The sequence below is a fragment of the Notamacropus eugenii genome, chromosome 1 (genome assembly GCF_028372415.1).
Source record: "Notamacropus eugenii isolate mMacEug1 chromosome 1, mMacEug1.pri_v2, whole genome shotgun sequence".
NCBI lineage: Eukaryota > Metazoa > Chordata > Mammalia > Diprotodontia > Macropodidae > Notamacropus > Notamacropus eugenii.
Genome location: NC_092872.1, coordinates 639,910,162 through 639,931,095, shown reverse-complemented (window position 1 = coordinate 639,931,095; position 20,934 = coordinate 639,910,162). Strand labels below are relative to the sequence as shown.

General features: G+C 36.3%; 1 protein-coding gene across 2 annotated transcripts in view; it reads left to right on the top strand.

Annotated features, from left to right (window-relative positions):
- Positions 1-20,934, top strand: part of AFTPH (aftiphilin) — a 93,742-nt gene that overhangs the window by 29,872 nt on the left and 42,936 nt on the right. For both annotated transcript variants that reach the window (XM_072635411.1, XM_072635410.1), the window contains exon 2: positions 319-2,258. In XM_072635411.1, the coding sequence (XP_072491512.1) occupies positions 351-2,258 (1,908 nt within the window). In that variant the 5' untranslated portion in view covers positions 319-350. The remainder of the gene's footprint in view (positions 1-318; positions 2,259-20,934) is intronic.

The window sequence follows — 20,934 nt, the reverse complement described above, 5'->3', positions numbered from 1 at the left end:
ACTAACATTCCTGTCCTTGGTTGCTTTTAAGAACCATAGCCAAAAGATATTTTGACCAATACATTATAAAATTTTAAACTATATTACAATATATAAGCATACATATTATCCTAATGGAATCATATGTTTCAAATGCAATAACTAAATCTTTCCCCCCAAAACTCTAAAATTTAGAGCTATTTCTTGTCTATGTGATACAGCTTTTTAAAGTTAACCCTTAAAGAAGCAAAAAGATCCAACATAATTTTGCACTTTAAAATTTTGAGAATTTTAAAATATAATCAGAACCAAAAAAAACTCTTTTTTTTTTTTTGGCAGGTATAAATTAATCTTCTAAAAGCAGTTGAACAATGGAACCAGATATCATTCGAATGTACTCTTCATCTCCACCACCATTAGACAATGGAGCTGATGATGATGAAGAAGATGAATTTGGAGAATTTGGTGGGTTTTCTGAAGTTAGCCCTTCTGGTGTAGGATTTGTTGATTTTGATGCACCAGAGTTTACTAATTCCAAGGAAGAATTTATACCTTCAAATCATTTTATGCCGATTCATGATTTCTCAGAAAATGTAGGTAGCTTTACAAGCTTTAAGCCCATTAAAAATGGTAATGATAAAGACAGCATTGCTGAACTTCCTAGTCTCATGAAAGAACAGTCTGATGTTTTACCTTCTACCACCAGCAAAGAAGTAGTTCAGTCCAGAACTTCAGATACTTTAATTGACAATATTGGAAGTCCAGGACATTTAAATGAAGTACTAGGGCAGAGAGAAAATGTTGGAACATCTGAAAGCTTCTCTTCTGACAGCTTTAGAATTGATATGAAAATAGATAGTCATGACAAGCAAATAGATAGCTGTAATGGTGAGAAACCCACATGTATAGAGATTCTAACAAATGGTTTTGCAGCACTGGACACTGTAAATCCTCAGGGAAAGGAAAACTTAGATATCATTGATTCAGAGAGACTAAAAAGTCACAGCACTGAGCTTCATTTAGACTCCACACCTAGTCCTGCTGAGGAATTTGCAGATTTTGCCACATTTTCCAAAAAGGAAAGGGTACAACTGGAAGAAATAAGATGTGAAGTTTTAAATGTCAGAGAAGCACTAACTATTCAGGAAAACAATAAGATAAACAGAATCCATGAAGGAAGTTCTGTAAAACAAGCATCTTTGGATAGAAGCTGTGAAAATGAAGAAAAGACTCTTGGTCAAGAGAATCAGGTTTGCATTTCAGAAATCAGTGTAGTAACTAATGAAAAATATGACCCTTCAGCACTGGAACAAATTGAATCAAATACTAGCACACAATCAGCCTTGAATTCAGTAGACACAACTGATAATGCAGAAACATTTAGCAGTAGAGAACAGTGTGAAACTGATGAGAAACTTGATTTCTTAACTTTTAAATGTGCAGCCCTGTGTATGGACAGTATTAAAACTGCTGAAACCAATGACAACATTAATTATCGTCCCAAAGAAGAAACTGCTAAATTTACAAACATCCAAAGCACCAGCATAGATCTGACAGAAGAAAATGTTTTGGATGAGTCTACAGATTTGAAAAATGGGGATAGTAGTAATGATTTTGTATCTTGCAGTGATACAAATGAAGATGATTTTGGTGATTTTGGCACAGTTAGTGGTGCGACTCCACCTTTTGTTAGTGGTACTCAAGATTCAATGAGTGACATAACTTTTGAAGAGTCCTCAGAACAGTTTCTACATTTTAGTGAACCAGGCGATGACTTTGGTGATTTTGGGGATACAGATGCTGCTACTAGCCAAGAGGAAATAACATATTCTCAATTAGAACTGAAACAGACTTCTGATAGTGTATCAGAAGGGTATGAAGTTGCAAGAAAGTCTTCTGTGTCAGGAATTGAGCCTCCTTCAGAACTAAAAAGTGGTGGTTATAGTCAATTTGAGAATCTTGATTTGGGGCCAAAAATTCAAGATGAGTGCAGTGCTTTTCAAGACCCTGATGATTTTGCAGATTTTAGTTCAGCTGGTCCTAACCAAGCTGCAGATTGGAATGCCTTTGAAGAAGAACAAAAGGAGAGTTGCTCTTGGGCTGCATTTGGAGATGAGCAGACTGTAGAGTCTCCCCTTAGAAAAGAGGCCTGCCAGTCACATAGGACAGGTGAAAGCATTGTTAGTCCATTGACCCAAAAAACTCACACTGTCCCTCTGGCCACTTCTCAAGGAGCAGCTGTTAGTGACCATTCACATGAATCAGCATCTTCAATTCAGGTAATGTGTTATATTTTCTATTGTTTTGTGATACATGAATTGCTATGGAAGCATGCAGTTCAGATACTCAAAAGATGTTTTTAATGGATATGTTAAAGATAGTCTTTTGACAAATATCTTTTGATAGATTTGTAGATTCATTACATTTTCACTAAACTTTTTGTTAGATTGAAAATCATACTAGCTTATGTTTGAAGATTTTCTCTTTAAGGATTCAGTGAATTTCCATGATTACAGCAAATGTTTATATTTTAGTTTGTAATGTTAGGTGACTATTCCTATAGAAATTCATTTAAAGCTTTACAAAAATGTAATATGAGATAGCCTAGTCATTATACCGAGACCTCCAATTCTTAACCCTGCCCCTTTTATATGAGCGAGCGCACACACATTTAAGTTAGGCTTCTGAAGTTTGGTGAGATTCAGAAGCCAGAAGTAATATTTGTTTAAAGTTTCCTAGATAAAGCAGAAAAGTGGTAGAGGATTTTTTCCTTTTTCTTTTTTTTTTTTTTTTACTTTCTTCACTTCTCTTTTTTTAATTTTTTTTGAGGAATAGCCTGGATAGAAGTCAGAGCTACAAGGGCTTGTTGAACTAGACAGAGAAAAGTAGAACCCCTGATTTTCTTCTAATACGTCATCTGACTCTTGTGGTAAACATTTTAATTTGTATTGTATGTTTTTGTATACACATAATATCATCCCATGTAGATCCTCCCTAAGGACATCGTGGGCCTCTGCCATCTCAGAGCTTACCCTCTAGGCCCCTAGGGAACCAGAGAAACTGTTCTGAAAGACACTCAAACTACCTTGATCCCTAGCCTCGTTGTACCTAAGATACCATGAGGGCCTTTGCTCTTTAAAAACTCATGAAAAGGAGCTAAGTGTCTGTGTGACATGAAATGAGTTGATACCCACCATTTTTGAGGCTCTGGAAGTCAACAAGCAATTTTTAAAGTTAATTTATTTATTCTTAGTTTTCAGCACTTTTGTAAGTTTCAATTTCCCCTCCTCCCTTTCTTCTCCCTCCCCAACATGGCCTGCCATCTGATATAGGCTTTACATATTAATTCCTAATAAAGATATTTTCATATTAGTCATGTTGTGTAAGAAAAAACAAAAAAAGAAAATAGTCTGCTTTGCTTTGCTTTCAGACTCCACAGTTCTTTCTCTGGATATGGAAGACATTTTCCATCGTGAGTCTTTTGGGGTTGTTTTAGGTCCCTGCATTGCTGAAAAAGGCTAAGTCTATCAAAATCAGTCATTGAAGACCGTGGCTGTTACTATGTACAATGTTGTTCTGGTTCTGCTCACTTCACTCAGCATTAGTTCATATAAATCTTTTCAGGTTTTTCTGAAGTCCTCCTGTTCATCATTTCCTCTTGCACAGTGGTATACATTTACGTATCACAGCTTGTTCAACCATTTCCTAATTGATGGGGATCCCCTCAATTTCCAGTTATTGGCCACCACAAAGAGAGCTGCTATAAATATTTTTGTACATGTGGGACCATTTCCCATTTCTATGATCTCTTTAGGATACAGCCCTATAAGTAGTATTTTAGGATCAAAGTTGAACAAGCATTTTTTAAGTACTTACTATCTAACAGGCATTGCAGATAAACATACAAGCAAAAAGAAGGAACTTAAATTCTTATAGAGGAATATGATACCCCCAAAAGAGTGGAAGAGTAGGGGTTGGAGAGCTTGGGAGTAAAAGGATGAACAGTTGCACTCAATTTGTGGGAGAAAGGAGCTGCAAGGTCAGAAGGGAGGTGGCAAAGCCTGAGTTCAGCCTAGTCTCCAAGGACAGAAGCACCAACTTAGTTTTCCTCCAACATGAAAGTCTCAGAGCAATTAGACTCTGGTCTTCTGGAAGACAGTGAGAGCCTATTCTGACTAATTTAGATATCATAGGACATTAGAGGGTGACTGTACCATATCACCTGGTCATTCACCTTTCTGTAATAAACAGATTCCCAGGTGTGATTCCCATTTATTCCCCATGCTTAAGTGAAACTTCTCTCCCTGTGTATCTCTCCCTGTCTATTTACCTCACTGTTTCCCATCACTGTTTACCTCAGTCTTACCCCTCTATAGTCGATCTCATCCTCTTCCTTTCTGTTCCTTACTGCCTTCTAGAATCCTTCCTCTAATAAGCTCCTTTTTATCCTAAAGAATAAAAAGGTTTATGTTCTTTTCATCTTCTTAAGCTAGCTGTCTCCAGAAGATAGTGCATCCCTAGATGTCCTGTCCAGTACTGGGTACCCCTAAAAGCACTGGGCAAGAGGAGGAGGAGACTGTCAACAAGTACTTAGTAAGCGCTTACTATGTTTGAGGCACTCTGCTAAGTGCCAGGGTTACAAAGATAGGCGGAGGAGTAGGAACATTCCTTGCTTCACACTTCCAATTCCAGACTGTACTTTTGTACCAACACTTAGTAACTCCACTGAGAGGTTCAGTCCTCTTTCTCAAACTGAGTAAGTAAACTCCTTGTCTCAGCCTGTCAAACTCCAGGAGATTTTGCCTTTCTGAGAAGTTTAGACTCTTAAGTTACAGTCTTCCTTTCCAGCTCAGCCCCTCTTCTCATCCCTACAAATTTTAACATCCATATTGATGTCCCCTTAAAAACCATGACCTCCAAAGTTCATCAGCCTCCTAATCTCAAATGAACCCATCTTGATTCTGCCTCACCCATACACAGTTGTTTCACCTCCATTGTCCAGAACATTAATGTTTCTCTATTTGACTGTGTAACCTCTTAGCTTCTGTTGTGCCTTACTCTTCCTAAACTTATTCCTCATCCTTATCAAGTGAGACCTCAAACTTCTTTATTCCTTCCTCTCTGTTCTCCCAGAGCCTCACCCCTTCAGTCTTGAACCTATTATGTATTTCACTTATACACTAGCAGATACTTTTGAATCATTCATTCTCATCTTAATACCCATCAGCTACATTTCTGTTCGTACCTCCATGCTGCTGAGCACGGTGGAAGAATGTCCTATACCTGCCCCATCATCTGGGCCTTCACTACTGGGTGAAGTGTTTATTTTTTCCTGTTTAATTCTCTGATCACATTCTCCACACAGCTGTTCTAAACACTCTCACTCTCTAGTTTTCCTGTGCGTTCTCTTTTTTCTTCCCTCCTTTTCAGCAAAGAATCTCACGTGCTGTTTTACTGTGAAACAAGACCTTCCACCTGAAGCTCCTCTTCACCATCACTCCATACCTCAAAACCCCACTTTTTATCATTCTCCTACTCTCTCCCTATTTCCTGCAGAAAGAAGTAAGACTTCTTTTCAAATGTTCCACTTAACACTCTTAATTTTATTCCTTTTGACTCTACTGGAAGCCTTTCCTCTCCATCATCCCTTTTTTCTCTCATCTTCAACCTTTCTGTAACTACTGACTTCTTCCCTGATACCTACAAATATTCTCAGATGCTTCCTAACCCCTAAAAAAGCCAGTTCAAAATCTGAAAAAATAAACCCTGTGATTTGACCCAGCCATTCCCTGATGCCATCACCCTATGTATATTCTCATTTTCGCAGCCAAACTCCTAAATCTATGTCTATACATGACTCCATTTCCTCATATCTCATTTACTTCTCAGTCCTTTGCAGCCAAACTTCCAACCGCCCCACTAGAATAAACTTACTTCTTCCAAGATTGCCAGCAAACTTTTAATTGTTAAGAAAAACCTTTTTTCCCCCAGTACCAATCCTTTTGGACCTCTCTATAGCATTTTGCACTTGATCACTTCCACACCTCACAGTCCACCCCTACCCTAGACTTTTTCTCTTTACTTTCTGTAACACTGCTCTCTTATGGTTCTTTCCCTGTCCATCTGACTACTCCTTCTTGGTATCCTTTGCTGGGTTATCATACTCATCCTCCTAATTATTAAGTGTGGGGGATATCATAAGGCACTTTGTCCATCTCTTTTCCCTCTCCACATTCTCTTACTGCTCCCTTTAGCCACCATGAGTTGAGTTGAATTATTTCTGTGTATGTAACTCCAAGGTCTGTACATCTATCTGTATTTTCTCTTAAACTCCAGGTCCATGTTACCAGCGGCCTGCTATCCATCTCTTCCTGGGTGTCCTTTAGGTATCTGAAACTATGAAATTCATAGTTCCTGTAAAAGCCATCTCTCTTTCATACTTCATGATATCCGTTGAAAGCATTGCCATCTTTCCAGTTACCAGGTTCACAGCCTTGGAATTATCCTTGATTCTTCTTTCTCCCTCAACCCTTGTATCCTGTGATTTGGCAAAACTACCCGCATAATGTTTCTCTCATTTTTGCCCTTCTCTTCATTCACACAGCCATAACCTTAGTTTAGGTCCTCGCTACCACTTGCCTAGCCTAGCCTTTAAAAATAGTTTGTTGTTTTTATTTTTCAAGAAATAAGTATCTTTACTAGTTTGTCCCTCCTACCACTATCCCCATTGAACAGATTTTTTAAAAACAAGAAAAATAAATCCCTCAATACATAGTGCATAGTTCAGGAAAACAAATTACCACATTAGCCATGTCCAAAATTGTACATCTCTTTCTGCGTTCCAAGCTCACTTTCCTCTGTCAGAAGGTGAGTAGCATGTTTCATCTTCATTTTTGGAATTCATGGTTTATGATTGTATTGATCAGATTTCTGAAGTCTTTCAAAATCTTTTTCTTCCTCTGTAATATACACTGGTCTTCTAATTGATCTCCTGTAATCCAGTTTCCAGATTAATATTCCTAAACTACAGAGTTGGCCGTCTGTCTGTCCGTATGTCACACACACACACACACACACACACACACACTCACTCACTCACTCACTCACTCACTCACTCACTCACTTTCCCCTTGCTCAAAATCTTAAATAGACTCCCTGTAGCTTTTAGGATAAAATGTGACCTCTGTCATTTAAAGCACTCCACAGTGTTTCCTACCTGCCTTTCCAGTCTTAACTTATTTTATCTTATTTCCCCTGAAAAAATCTCTGTTCTGATCTAATTGAATTTCAGGTTCTTCCCTGTATTTATCATTCCATGCATTTACAGACTTGTCACTACCCAGGTTAATTTTTCATATTACCAATCCTCGACTGTCCTTTCAAGCTGTCTCTAATTATTCTCACACCTTCTTATTGTCAGGCTTCCATTGTTGTGACTGTTCTGTTCTGATATATGTATAATATGTTTTAAAATTGTCAAGACCATGTGAATTGGCAGTGGCAAGCCACTTGAATTTAAGTGTTCTAAGATGCTGAAATAATTGTCTCCTCTTTTTGTTTCTATAATAATACATAGACTTTAGTGTTACTTAAAAGTTAACTGCTATTGCAATTGCTTTTTTGACTGATGTGTTTTACTTAAAATGTCCTTAACTTTGCACTTTGTCTTATGTCATAATTTAATATTTAGTACATACTTTGCTATTTTGATGTATATAAGTAAGAGTATGTTTTCATTATCTCAGAGACTTTACAACTTAATGTTTAAAACCTCACCTTAATTTGAAGGAGAGTAATTGTTTTGCCAGAATGAAGCCGTATGAAAAGAAAGGAGCAGCTTTGCCTTTTGTGAACTTATTGCTAAAAAAAGATCTATGCTTTAATAAAGCTTTGGCATATGCCCACTGTTAAATGTAAACTTGTATTTTCAGCTATGAACTCTTTATTTAAATCAACACATTTCATTTTAAGTTCTAGCAGTGTAAGGAGCATTATATTGAACATTAAACATGATTAACATTAACATGATTAACCTCATCATAGCATTTTTCAACTTTTAAGACAGGAAAATTGTAGCATATCCGTAAAGATCCTTAATTTACAAATAACTTCTATTCTAAATGCATGTTTGGAAGGTCAGTTCTTTGGAAGTAAAGAAGTTTTCTCAAAGAAGTAATGGTCTAAATGTGGGCTAAGTTCCTAAACCAGCCCACAAAAGCCAATTAAACTATAATGTAACTGAAATTCTGTGCTGAAAATTATTCCAACCCAGAGATTATTTTTCCTTCCTGGAAAAAAAAAAATATCTCTCTTACCCAGACAACCAAATCTTGGTGGCAAGAATTTCCTCTCTGGGACTCTAGGGAAAGAGACTCCTTAAGCCCAGTGTGGGTCTCATGTTTATGTGAATAATTTAGTCAGGCAAACCTTGTATTAATATTTTTTTAAAAGTTGAAATTTTTAGGATTCTCAACACTGTTCAGAAACCAAATTTGATAATAACTATTGCTGTAGGTGGTTATAAACTGGATTATCTACTGTACCCCAATTCCTTTTCATATACTTAGCTTTTGGGGACTGCTGTCTCTTAGGCTTTGGATGGTCTTTTTATCCACCCACTCCCATTGATCCCAATTTCTGCCTCTGAAATTCTTCCCTTAAATGCTCAACTCAAATGCCACCTTGTTCATAAAATTTCCCTCATTTTTCCCTTACCCAGCTATGTGAATGTGTGTGTGTGTGTATAATGTGTACATACATACATAAGTACATTTGGATGTATATGTATACGCAAGAATACATATATATATGTATATATATATGTGTATATATATATATGTATGTACACATTATATATATATATGTATGTATGTACACATTATATATATATATGGACCTGGAGCTCTGCTGGTGAGGGAATCCTTTCTAAAAATGCAAATGAATTGAGGAGAGAGGCCTTCATAAAAGAGACCGTATTTCAGTTGGGTTTTAAAGGATGGTTAAAAATTCAGCAGGTGAAGCTGGGAAAGAGGAGGACATTATGTCCCTAGTTTTAAAATGACAATATGAGACTGGATCATCTCTATGGTCACAGTTCTAAATCTGTGGTCCTGTGAAGTAGATATGGTTTTCCTAATATTCCAGCCACACAAGGACTGAGTAATTTAGGCTTTAAACCTGTAACAAGAAAGAGTCATCAGTAGATTTCTGCTTGTTGTATTATATTTAACATCTGTAAAATTAGGTTTGGGGGCTTAGGTAAGTCATTATCTACAGCAGTAAGTATATCCTACAGTTTGTCTCTACCACTTTATCTGGATTCCAGACCTGTTTTTGTACAGGTTTATGGGAGAAAGGCCTGGGAGGCTTTGAACTAGAGTAACCTCGTTTATCTAGTCTGTTACCCAGGTCATCCATTTTCAGTCTAAAATATTTTGTCTACATAAGATGACGTAGGATATTTGGGTCTAGTTCTTGGCGTATTTGATAGTTGTCAGGAAGCTTACTGTGGTAGAAAGACCACTGAAGTGAGAGTTAAGTGACTTGAGGTCTAAACCTGACCCTGCTTCTAACTAGTTATGTTATCTTAGGCAAATGCCTTACCCATTTTAGAGTTGGACTTCGAGTCTTACAAATGTTTATCATTATCCATGTACATTTTAAGGAAACTAAATTTAAAAGTTGTGTTGTTTCCATTTGTTTAGGTCATTTATGAGTTGCTTACCCTTAAGCTACCTAATACATAACTGTTGAATTATTTCATTTAACAACAAATTTAGTGAATTGTAAATTATTTGAGAGCTATAATATAGGTTATATGAAAAAGAATTTGAAGTTTAAAAGGTCAATTTCTTTGGAGAAAAAAACAGCATTGCCTGCTATATTAAATAAGTAAACCTTAGATCAGAAGTTCTTACCCTGGGATCCACAGATTCCTTGGATTTCAGGAGGTCCATGAACTACATCACAAATTTTGTTTTGTTTATTTTTTAGCACTTTTATAACTGTATTTCACTATAATTGGTTTGTAAGATTGTATATCTTATAGAGACATTCTGAGAAGAGATCCACTACTAGACTACCTAAGAGGAGGGGATAAATGATAGAGGAGAAAAAAATGTTAAGAGCACCTTTAAATTAAACAATCAGAATTTCTTCCCCTCCTCTCTCCACTACCTATTTTATAGTTGTCTATTGCCATCTTGAATTTAGGATGGGGGAGGGGAAACTGAATTATATTATCAGAGCCAGTCTCTAGTGTTTCTTTTGATGTTTTATAAGGGTTGAGTTGTTGAAAATGATGCTTCCCTTCCTCTCTTCCAATCAGAATACTCCTTTCTTCTTTGATATCTTCACAGTTATTCCTGATTACCTTTAAAATTGTCACCTCCATGATAGACTCAGGGTGCATGTTGATCCATGTATTTTTTGGACATGGCCAGCACAAAAATTTGTTTTGTTAAACTATGCATATTTGTTACAAGAGTTTTCTTTTCTTTTTCAATTGGGTGAAGGGAGAAGGAAAGTGGGAAGAAGAAAAGGTAGGTTTTTCACTGAGAAAAATAGAATGAAATTTTTTTTAAAAAATGTTTAAAAAAACTTTGAAAGATAAGGTGAGTATCGAGTGAGACATTTTTCAGCATGGCCAATTTGGAAATTTGTTTTACTTTTTTTTTCTTCTCAGTGAGGAGAGGGGGCTAAAAGGAGAAAATAAATGCTTGTTAATTAAAAAAAAAACTTTAAAATAGAGCATAAAAATTTCATCTCCATGATGGATTTCTTTTGAATATGTTTTGCCATGGCCTGCTGTTTTTCTCAAGTTTACTTAACTATTAATCACATTCATTCACAAGGTATATCACATGCCGGAATGGGTGCAAAATGTCATTGCACTACCAGTGTTGATGAGAACATATTACTTTTAAAATGTTGGCAGATCTGTTCCATTTTAAGTCTGTTTGTGTCTTCTGTTTTCCGTTTTCAAATGTAATCATGTGACTTAGCTAGACTTCATGCCCAGTTTTTGCATATTCATTTTCCCTTCAGATGCTTTTCATTGTTTTGTGAGGCAGAACTATTTGTAAACTTTCATCTTCCTCCTCCAGTAGTATTATATAAATGTGTTCATGCTCTAAACTGGTGTTACCCTTGGCTATGATACTTCTTCATGTGACAGAGGGTTGAAATTTTTGCATCAATTGAACTTTATTCAAAATACATAAGACTGTTATTGAAAATGACAAAATATTTGCTTTTGTCCATCCGTTCTCCTTTTCACTACCCCTTAAATTGCCTCCCTACCACTACCCTTTACATAAAGAGTTTGATTAAATAGGAAGGAGCTGCTCTTTGTAACTAATTGAAGTTGCATATAATGTCATGTTCTTCTTGGTCTTTTCTTCCAATTTGAGATTTTCTTTGACCTTTTCTCTAACCACTCAGTAATCTGAGTAATCTCAAACTGAATTGATTGCTAAGTCATTTCCTATCTGTTAAGGTATAGTCAGTTTCATTTTCTCCTATGTTGTGCAGTACTTGCCTTCTGACTATTTTTGAAAAGAAAAAAGTTGTGATATATAGATATGAGACTTCTGAGTAGTAAACAAACCCATAGTGTCCAAGAGTAATCTTCACTGCCCTTCTCTAGGCCCACATTTGTATTGAAGTTAGTTTCAAGGTTTAGAGATAGAGACTAGATTTCCCAGGTGACAGAAATCCTGCACCTTCTCTCCACCAGTGCAGGTCAGCAGCTTCTCTGCAAATTAAAATACCATGAAGTTAAGTGATTGATTCAGAATTACAAAGCTGTTGTGTCAGTTGAGAGACTTGAGCCCAAATCTTCCTGACTTTGAGGCCATCTCCATCTACTATAAATCTTTACACCTCTTAAATCGAGGTGTAAATTGACGTTACCTTGGAGTGTCTGTTCACATTATTCATGTAATTCTTGTACTTCCTCCTCTACATAAAATGTTGGTGAATAGGCTGTAAGAGTTATCTTTGTGAAGGTCTGTTCATCTGAGGCCATCTTAGAAGACCTTGGTGAGCAAATGTCTCGTGAAATGTTTGTTTGCTTTGCGTAAAAGATGAAACCAGCTCTGCAACTTGTTTGTCTCACTAGGGAAAACTGGGGTCATTTCCTCCAGTATTTTATCAAATTGTCGGCTGTTAGATAAAGATAAGCTAATATCCAGCATGACATCAATTTGTTGACTGTTAGATAAATATTAGATGATGATGTTAGTGTAACATTTTTATACATGATGTCCCAAAAATGATAGTGCAGTTTTTTTAGTTGTAATAGCTTAAACACTTTGCAATTTGCAATATGCTTTTCATGTGTTACCTCATTTGATCCCTGAGATTATGCACAGAGTGCCAGCAGTTAAGAAAAATGCAGTTAGGTAGTGAAGTAGATAGAGCATTTAACTTGGAATCGGGAACTCCTGAGTTCAGATTTGGCCTCAGACCTCATTAGCTATGTGACACCAGACAATTCCCTTAACTTTTCTCTGCAGATAAATTGAGGTAATACTTGTGAAATGCTTTGAAACCTTAAAGCATTACATATAAATGCTAGCTATTATAATTAAGATTTGCTGACTAAGAAATGTGAATTAGCATCCTTTACCACATTTCTGTTACTCCACCATAGTCTCTACAGAAAAAAAAGGCATGTTTTATAATTTTGTCCTTATAGATTCCAGTGGTCAAGAAAGAAGTTAATTACTTTGTAGCCATCCAGGCTACAAACAATCTGTTGCTTGGCCTATGTTCAACTGGAAAGATTTACTTGAATAAATTAATTCCCAATTATTCTCATTTGAATATAACTAGTATAATAATAATAGTCCTCAAATGATTCTTTTTTGAGAAATGAGAGTCTCTCAGAATTCAGAACTCATCTGCCTTTTTGGCCATACCTCTTGAGAATATAGTTTGGAAAGCAAGTATGTTTACAAAACAAAACTGTCATTTCTGTTTTCTAAAAATTTACTTGTAATTACATTGTTATGTTTCAGTGTTTTAAACATTGAAGATAGCACATCAGACATTTTCTCTAGGCTCCTATTCTTCAACATCCTTATTTTTTCATGTAACCAAAGAAGTTTAGTACAAGTTATTTGACAACTGCTTTTACTTCTAATGATAGCTTTTGGGCATTATCCTACTTGTAATTATTTAGATCACTGGTCTATAAACTTGTTTGGTGGTAAAAAAAAATTTCAGAATCTCCCAATATATTTATTTATTATAAATGTACTGCTATACTAATCTTTATGTACATTTTAACATTTTTACAAGATGAAAAGTTTAAAATAATTTAAAAATCATTTTAGAAATGGAGCCACTATAATTTGAGTGACATGGTTAGACTTATACTTTTAAGAATATCATGTCAGCAGCTGAGTGGAAGATGAATTAGAGAAGGAAAAGACTTGGGGCAGACCAATTAGGAAGCTATTGCAATAGTCCTGGAGAAGAGTGGTGAGAACCTGAACTAATGTGGTAGCTCAATAAGTCAAGAGATGATTATGGATGCAAGAAATACTGTAGGGGTAGAGAAACAGGTTTTGACAACTAATTAGAATTGTAGGATGAGTGAGTTGTTGAGGTGTATTACACTGAGGTTGCAAGCAGGTGATGCTCTCAAAGTCAAGTTCAAAAGAGTGGTACATTTTGGGGGAAAGGTAACATAAAGAGAGTTGTAATGTAGATCCCAATTCATCCTGGCCCAACCAAAATGGAAAAAGCAGTGTTTTTCATTGACCACAGACCCAGAACACAGAGCCTGTCCTCTGATGGTCATTTACCACATCCCAAGGTGATGGAGGAATGGGGCTGGAATAGGGATAGGAATAAGGATGTAGATGCTAGAAGAGTAGGAAATTTTGCTTTCATGACTGCAGCAAGTACCTGGGAACTAGCTAACTTATTAAGCATTCTGAGAAACCAATACCTGGATCATCCATGAAATACCATTGATCTGACTAGGGAAATTTTTAGGGAAAATAGATGAAGTGTGTTGTGTAGTTATGTTGGAGACAGTCCTACTGATAGCCTGTATTGAAGGTAGGATTTGTCCATATTCCCATCCTGTGGTAGATCAGACGTACATACATTATGGTCATGATGTGGTCCTTACTTTGAAAACACTGATTTGAAAAACCTACTTGAATGGGAAGAAAAATCTTGTCCAAGAAGAAACTTTTCAAATTGATACTACAACTTTTATGAAGTAAAAACTGACTTGTGTGTTTTAAGTATGTGTCGACTTTAAGATTTCCTTGAAAAATTGATATTCCTAATTTTGAAATCAGAGGAATACAGGTTTTATGCCCTGAGGTAATGAGTTGAGTCTGAGACCTCAGAAGGCCACCTGCAATAGAAAACTTAAAATTCTTGTCATCATTTAGTTAAATCATAGGAGGAAAACTGGGCAGAAGATAAAACTAGCTTGCTTAATACTTAGAAGCCAGAACACGTTCCTTTGTCCCTGACTTGGAAAGACAACATGGTTCTTAGTTATTGGCCCTACCTCTAAACAATGTATTAGGCAGCTTTTCTGCCCATTTTAGGTATTTTCAAGCCATTTAAGGATGACGAATACCTTTTGAAGTGTATTTTCAGAATTTGAGTGTGATAACTTTTATCATTTCAAGTGGTATAGTAGCACTTTTTTTTAGATTTGCATCAAAGAATTTACAGAAGGATCAAACACATTCTTCAAAAGAACAGTCAGTATGCAAGTGGCCATTTTTAGTTTAAACCAGTTAGCTGTACTTCACTATCAGTTGAGGGCTGATAAAGATACAACTGTAGATTTCTACCTGAAACCCTACTTAATATTTAATGGCATTGAGGGGTATGGTATCATCTTAAATGGAAGATTAAATGACAGTTGCTTTTAGATTGCTTTTCAGACTTCCACTTATGTGCAGGACCTTATAGTATCAACAAAGGCCAGTAAGAGTTATTCACTTTGTTCTTAAGTATGGAAAAATAACTTGAAGCCTGTCAAAGGAATTTTAAGTGTCTCTTTAAGATGATGTAAATATTAGGAGGAACAAGTAGCACAAGTTTAAGAATCTGGAGACCTGGGTGTGATTCAGTCCCATGCCTACCCATAAAGAGGTATCAACATGAGTGTCATACTAAACTTCTCCTTCAGTGTTAGTCATCTGTGAAATGGAAATGGCACTTGCACATATATGCCTTACAGAATTTCTAGGATGGTAAACAGCAGATTTAATTCTCAAGTTATAGAAGTTGATGAAATTAGATGAACAACCCACAGAACTGGTTCATCAGCGCATGATATCTTGGACAGACATGCTGTTGAATAGTAAACTGGGCACAGAAATTATTATGGAAAAAAGAATAAACTGGATTATGTTTGGGAAATTGTATCATTTAATAACCCTAAACTTCTCCCTAAGACAAAAATTTTCAAATGAATATTCCTCCTCTGATGCTGTGTCTGTGAATCGTAGAATACCTCATTCTGTAAGGAATCAAAATCATATATCTCATAAAAGGGAAGTGGAGAAATGCATTGTGAGTATAAGTAGGCCTGAACCATATTACTAAGGATGAATTGTGCACATGAAGAAGTGTAAAAGATGTCAGGTGTGTGACTAGAAAAGAAAGGGTAGGCTGATCGTGCAGAAATGGGGAAGGGTAGGAGGTGAACAGCCTGTGTGTTGAACTGAGCACTCATGTAACGTCAGGAGATCTAGAGTAAGGTCTTCTGCATGTTGTGTGGAGGATTTGGGGGAGGAAATGAACAAAAGTTACAGAATGAGCAAGATTGAGACTTAGCTTAGGATGCTAAACGTGGAGTCAGGCAGACTGTGATTGGAGGCAGTATCTACATTGATGAGATCACAATCGCATTGAAGTGTTGTTAATGGAGGGAAAGATGAGACAATATGAAACAGTAGGGTTTTCCCTCATTGAGCCTTAGGTCTGACAAACATCAAAATACTAAGGGAGATAGGGAACTGGTAAAATTTTAAGTCTTGGACCAGGCTGGTAAATTTAAGCACTATTTCTTGTTGCATTTAAGTACTCTTTCAGATTTGCAGACAGTTTTTGCAACAATAAAATCTCAGTAAATTAGAATCAATATAATTTGACAAAAAATCAGCATTCAGCTCAGTTTAAAAGAAGACAGTATGAAAGGAAAGGAGAAAATAGTAGAGAAGATAAGGAGTCTGTTATTAAAGTGGTTCACTTTTTATCCATAGAATTTGTCAAGTAAACAAGCTTTTATGAAGTGTTTACTGCGTGTGCGCAGGCAGTGTGCTAAGAAGTGGGATTACCCACCCACTTATACATTAATATAAGCAGACAGTCCTTGCCTTCAAAGTGCTTACACTTAATGAAGACAGGCAACACATAAAAGGAAACTGAAAAGGGGAAGAGGAAGAGAGAGAAGGTCCCCACACGCGGGCTTGGTGAGGCTGGAGAGAAAATTTTAGGAAGAGCCAGTCAATTAGAGGAAGGGGCTTCACAAGGGCAAAGTGAATTTCCAGAGTAAAAAGGTTGCTGTGGCATGGTGGAGAAGTCCAAAGAATCAGGAATGGAGCCTGGCCAGGAAAACAATTGTATACTACTTTCATGACCTCATTTGGGTTTTCTTGGCAGAAATGCTATAGGGGTTTAGTATTTCATTCTCCAGATCATTTTACAGATGAGGAAACTGAGGCAAACAAGGTTAAGTGACTTGCCCAGGGTCACACAGCTAGTATGTGTCTGAGGCCTGATTTAAATTCTGGAAGAGGAATCTTCCTGACTCCAGGCCCAGAACTCTATCCACTGGGACACCTACCAACCCAAAATGCCACAGAGTACTTGTTATAATATCATACAGAAATATAGTGTAAATTCTGAGAAAGGATTCCTTGTCTCCCAAATCTGCCCTTCATATTACAGCAGAATAGTCCAGACTCTTAACATTGGCATTCCAAATCCTTGAATCTGGAACCTCTTTGCCTTTCCCTACTCCCTTTCACATGTCACGTTGCAGCCAAACTCTACTATTAGTTGCTCCATATACACATGTGCCATTATTCATAACATTTTTCTGTACCTGGATGGGGCAGCTAGATGATTCAGTGGATAGAGTGCTGAGCCTGGAACCAGGATGACGTGAGTTCAAATCCAACCTCAGAAACTGGTTGTGTGAACCCTCCTCAAGTCACTTAATGTCTGTTTGCCTTAATCCATCGAAGAAGGGAAAAACCACTCCAGTATCTTTATCCAGATATCCCCGTGCTTGAGTAGTATGGTTCATGAGATCGCAAAGAGTCAGACAACAACTGAACACAGCATTAATATACCCAGAAGGACTGGCCCCACTGATCCCTCAAGACCCAGATCAGATGGTCCTTCTGCTTGTAAAATCTTCCCTCCTTTTTTTCCTCCCCATCAGAACTTATCTCTTTCCCTTCTTTGTACACTTTCATCTTCTCTTTTTGTTCTGCACCACTGTTGTGTACATGTTCTGTCCCTCTAAGAGTCTCTTAAGTTCTATAAGTGCATACAGGGACCCTGGCCGAATTATCTGTATCTACTCCACACCTTGAACAGTACTTTGCTGTTAATAAATGATGAATGAATGAAGATAGTCCTCAAAATCTTAAAGGAAACAGTGATACCAGCCAGATTCCTTGGTAGCTAGAGGAAGGTAATGGGGTAACTGGTCAACACATGTGGAATTGTACTTTGAACTGCCTCTTGGCAGTATACTCACCTGACAAGCTATTCTGAGAACAAAAGCAACCACTTTTAGCTAGTTCCCATTCTCAAAATAATTTGACAAGTGGGAACCCTGCTGAGAACTAACATATTTCTGTGTAAGCACCAGACCATCCATTTTGGTTTCATAGGCATTTATTTGATACTAATAGAGTTTGAAAAAAAAGCTGTCACTTACAGAGGACACTTACTTGGCTCTTAAACAGCACATTTACTCAGTGTTATCTTGGTTAGAAAACCTGGTAATCAAGTGTACTGAGCCTGCAGCACAATTAGGCCATATAATCCTTTGCTCCAGAGTTGTAGTCATTAGTCTAGCATGGTCCGGATTAGTGTGAATGAACCCCATGAAACTGATCACATTATTCAGATTAGGAGTATTCAAAGTTACCATTATATTATATAAGATGTGATCATTGGTTCCAGCCTAATGGTAATATGCAATGAAAAATTTTAAAAGTAAGTTTTAAAGTCTTTTTATTGATATAATATAGCAAAAGATAAAAAAGATTAACATCTGTTGCAAACTAATAGAGTCATAGAAAGCAAAATTTAAAAATAAAATCATTACTGAATATCATCCCTAAAGATAAGCTTACGTTGACAATAGAAAAAAATATCATTATTGTTATTAAAAAATTTTTAATAGTGTAGACTGAACTATTTTTCTTTAAATCTTCATACATGTGCCCTGGTAGGTGAAGAGAGTTTTGTTCACATCTTGGCAAATATGCATGCTTGCTTTCTCATACAGTGAAACAAGTGGAATTGGATAAATTGGGTATTATCTTAAAATCACTAATGCGTTAAAGATGCAGTTGTTGGTCTTGCAATATTTTTCAATAGCTGAACTAAAACAATTGAACATCAGTCTTTGAAAGTGGTTTTAGACACCCAGGCTTTCTTATTTGATCACCAAAGAACTGCAAGTAATTGATGGTTGGAAGCTCTCAGACCACTAGGACTTTGAGATTGATAAATAAGCATTGATTTTAATTTAAATGAGGGGATCAAAAAACAAATCATAGAAACAGTTGATAATTTCTTTAAAGAGAAGGACAGCATTCCAAAATTTGTGCTAGCTACAGAAGCAGTAGTACTTAAAGGAAGTTTTATATCTCTACACATCAATAAAGTAGAAATAAGGCCATTATCAGAGGAACTCAATCAAATTACTAAAATTAAGCCATTTCCCAGTTGATAAATGGTCTTAGGATATCAATAGGCAGTTTTCAGAAGAAGAAATCAAAGCTATCGATAGTCACATGAAAAAAATGTTTTAAATCACTTCAAGTTAGAGAAATGCAAATTAAACAAGTCTTAGAAACCACCTCCCACCAACCAGACAGGCTAATTATTAGCCCCTTAATAAAAGAATTTGTACTGTGAAGTTTGGATTCAGTCAAAGGGGCCATACTTGAAGATGTAGAGGATCCACACATAGCCTTGAGGCCACTGGTTCCCTACTCCTCGGCTAACATGACAAAAAGAAAATGATAAATGCAATAGAGGATATGTAAAAATTAGAATATTAATGCAGAATATTAATGTGGAGTTGTGAACTGATCTAACCATTCTGGAGAGCAATTTAGAACTGTACCCAAAGAGCTGTAATACTGTGCTTTGTCCCAGCAATGCTACTACTTAAGGAAAAGAATATGCTTATATAAAAATATTATAGCTCTTTTTGTAGTGGCAAAGAATTGGACATCAGGGGAGTGCCCATCCATTAGGAGATGACTAAACAAGTTGTGATATATGATTTTTATAGAATTCAGTTGTGTTTTAAGAAAAGGTGAACAGAAGTTTCAGAAAAACCTACGAAGACTTATATGAACTTAAGCAAAGTAAAGTGAGCAGAACCAGGAGAACATTGTACACAATAACAACAGTATTGTATGATGATTAGCAGAACCAGGAGAACATTGTACACAATAACAGCAATATTGTATGATGATTAATTAAGAAAGACTTGGCTACTCTGATCAAGGCAATAATCCAAGATGATTCTCATATCTAATTCTAAAGGACCCATGATGAAAAATGCTATCTGTCTCCAGAGAACTAATTAACTCTGAATGCAGATTGAGGATACTTTTTTATTTTCTTTATTTTGATTGTTTTATTTTTTATCTTGATTTTCTTTTGCAACATGGCAAATATATTTTACATTACTTGACATGGCTAATCAATATTAAATTGTCTTATCAAGGAAGAGAAATTGGAACTCACATCTCTAAAAAAGTGAATTAAAAAATTTTAAATGTAATTGGGAAATATTTAGCAAAATAAATAAAAATATAGTTTTTAAAAAAGATCAAGTGATTTATCTGTGGTATAAAGAAAGTAAATATCATGTTCTGAATTTGAACCCAGATCATCTGACTGCAAATCCATTGCTCTTTCTACAACTCTGCACTCTTTCTACAATGAAACAGGAAGGAGCAACAAGGAGGCTGGTTTGGGACTTGTGATTTTTGTACCAGTTTCTGAACATATTCTAAAATGCTAGAAAACAAATTGTAATAGCTTTTTTCAAATGAAAGTGTCTTGAAAATGCATCCAATTTGAGTGAAATATGGACGCTGGTATTTATAGAGTACCAAGGACTCTTCAACTGTTGTTTAAGCAGCATTAATTGGGCATTCTGGGATCCTTCTGGACTAGAAGAATCAGAAAAATGCTTTGCTTAGGAGCTCTTACTGGCTGTCACCCTGCATACTTTCAAGAGAGTGGCAGGACTAAATTATCATCAACTTAAACTTAATTTAATATACAAGTAGGTCAGTGATCCAAATTGCATATATTTCATACTCAAGTGGATCTGTGATATCATTGATTTGCATCTTAACTCCGGTGATGCCAATTGCAAACAGCTGATGCCTGCTCATCTTGGGTAAATTTTGTCCATGTCCTCTCATCATTTAGCCACAGGAGGTTTACCCAACATACTGGAAGTCTTCCTTAGGTTTTTCTGACATTATGGAGCACTTGGGCTGTCTCCTATCATCTCTAGAACACACCACATCTAACTTCTCTCTTTTCCCTTTTAACATCTCATGTGCCTCTGGTGTTATTCTCTGTTCTTCCTTTACTACTGTATCAGATGAAGAGCTGACTTTTCTCCTTTCCAAACTAACTCTTCAACATACACCCTTGATGTCATGTCTTTTTCAACAGATTGCCCCTGTT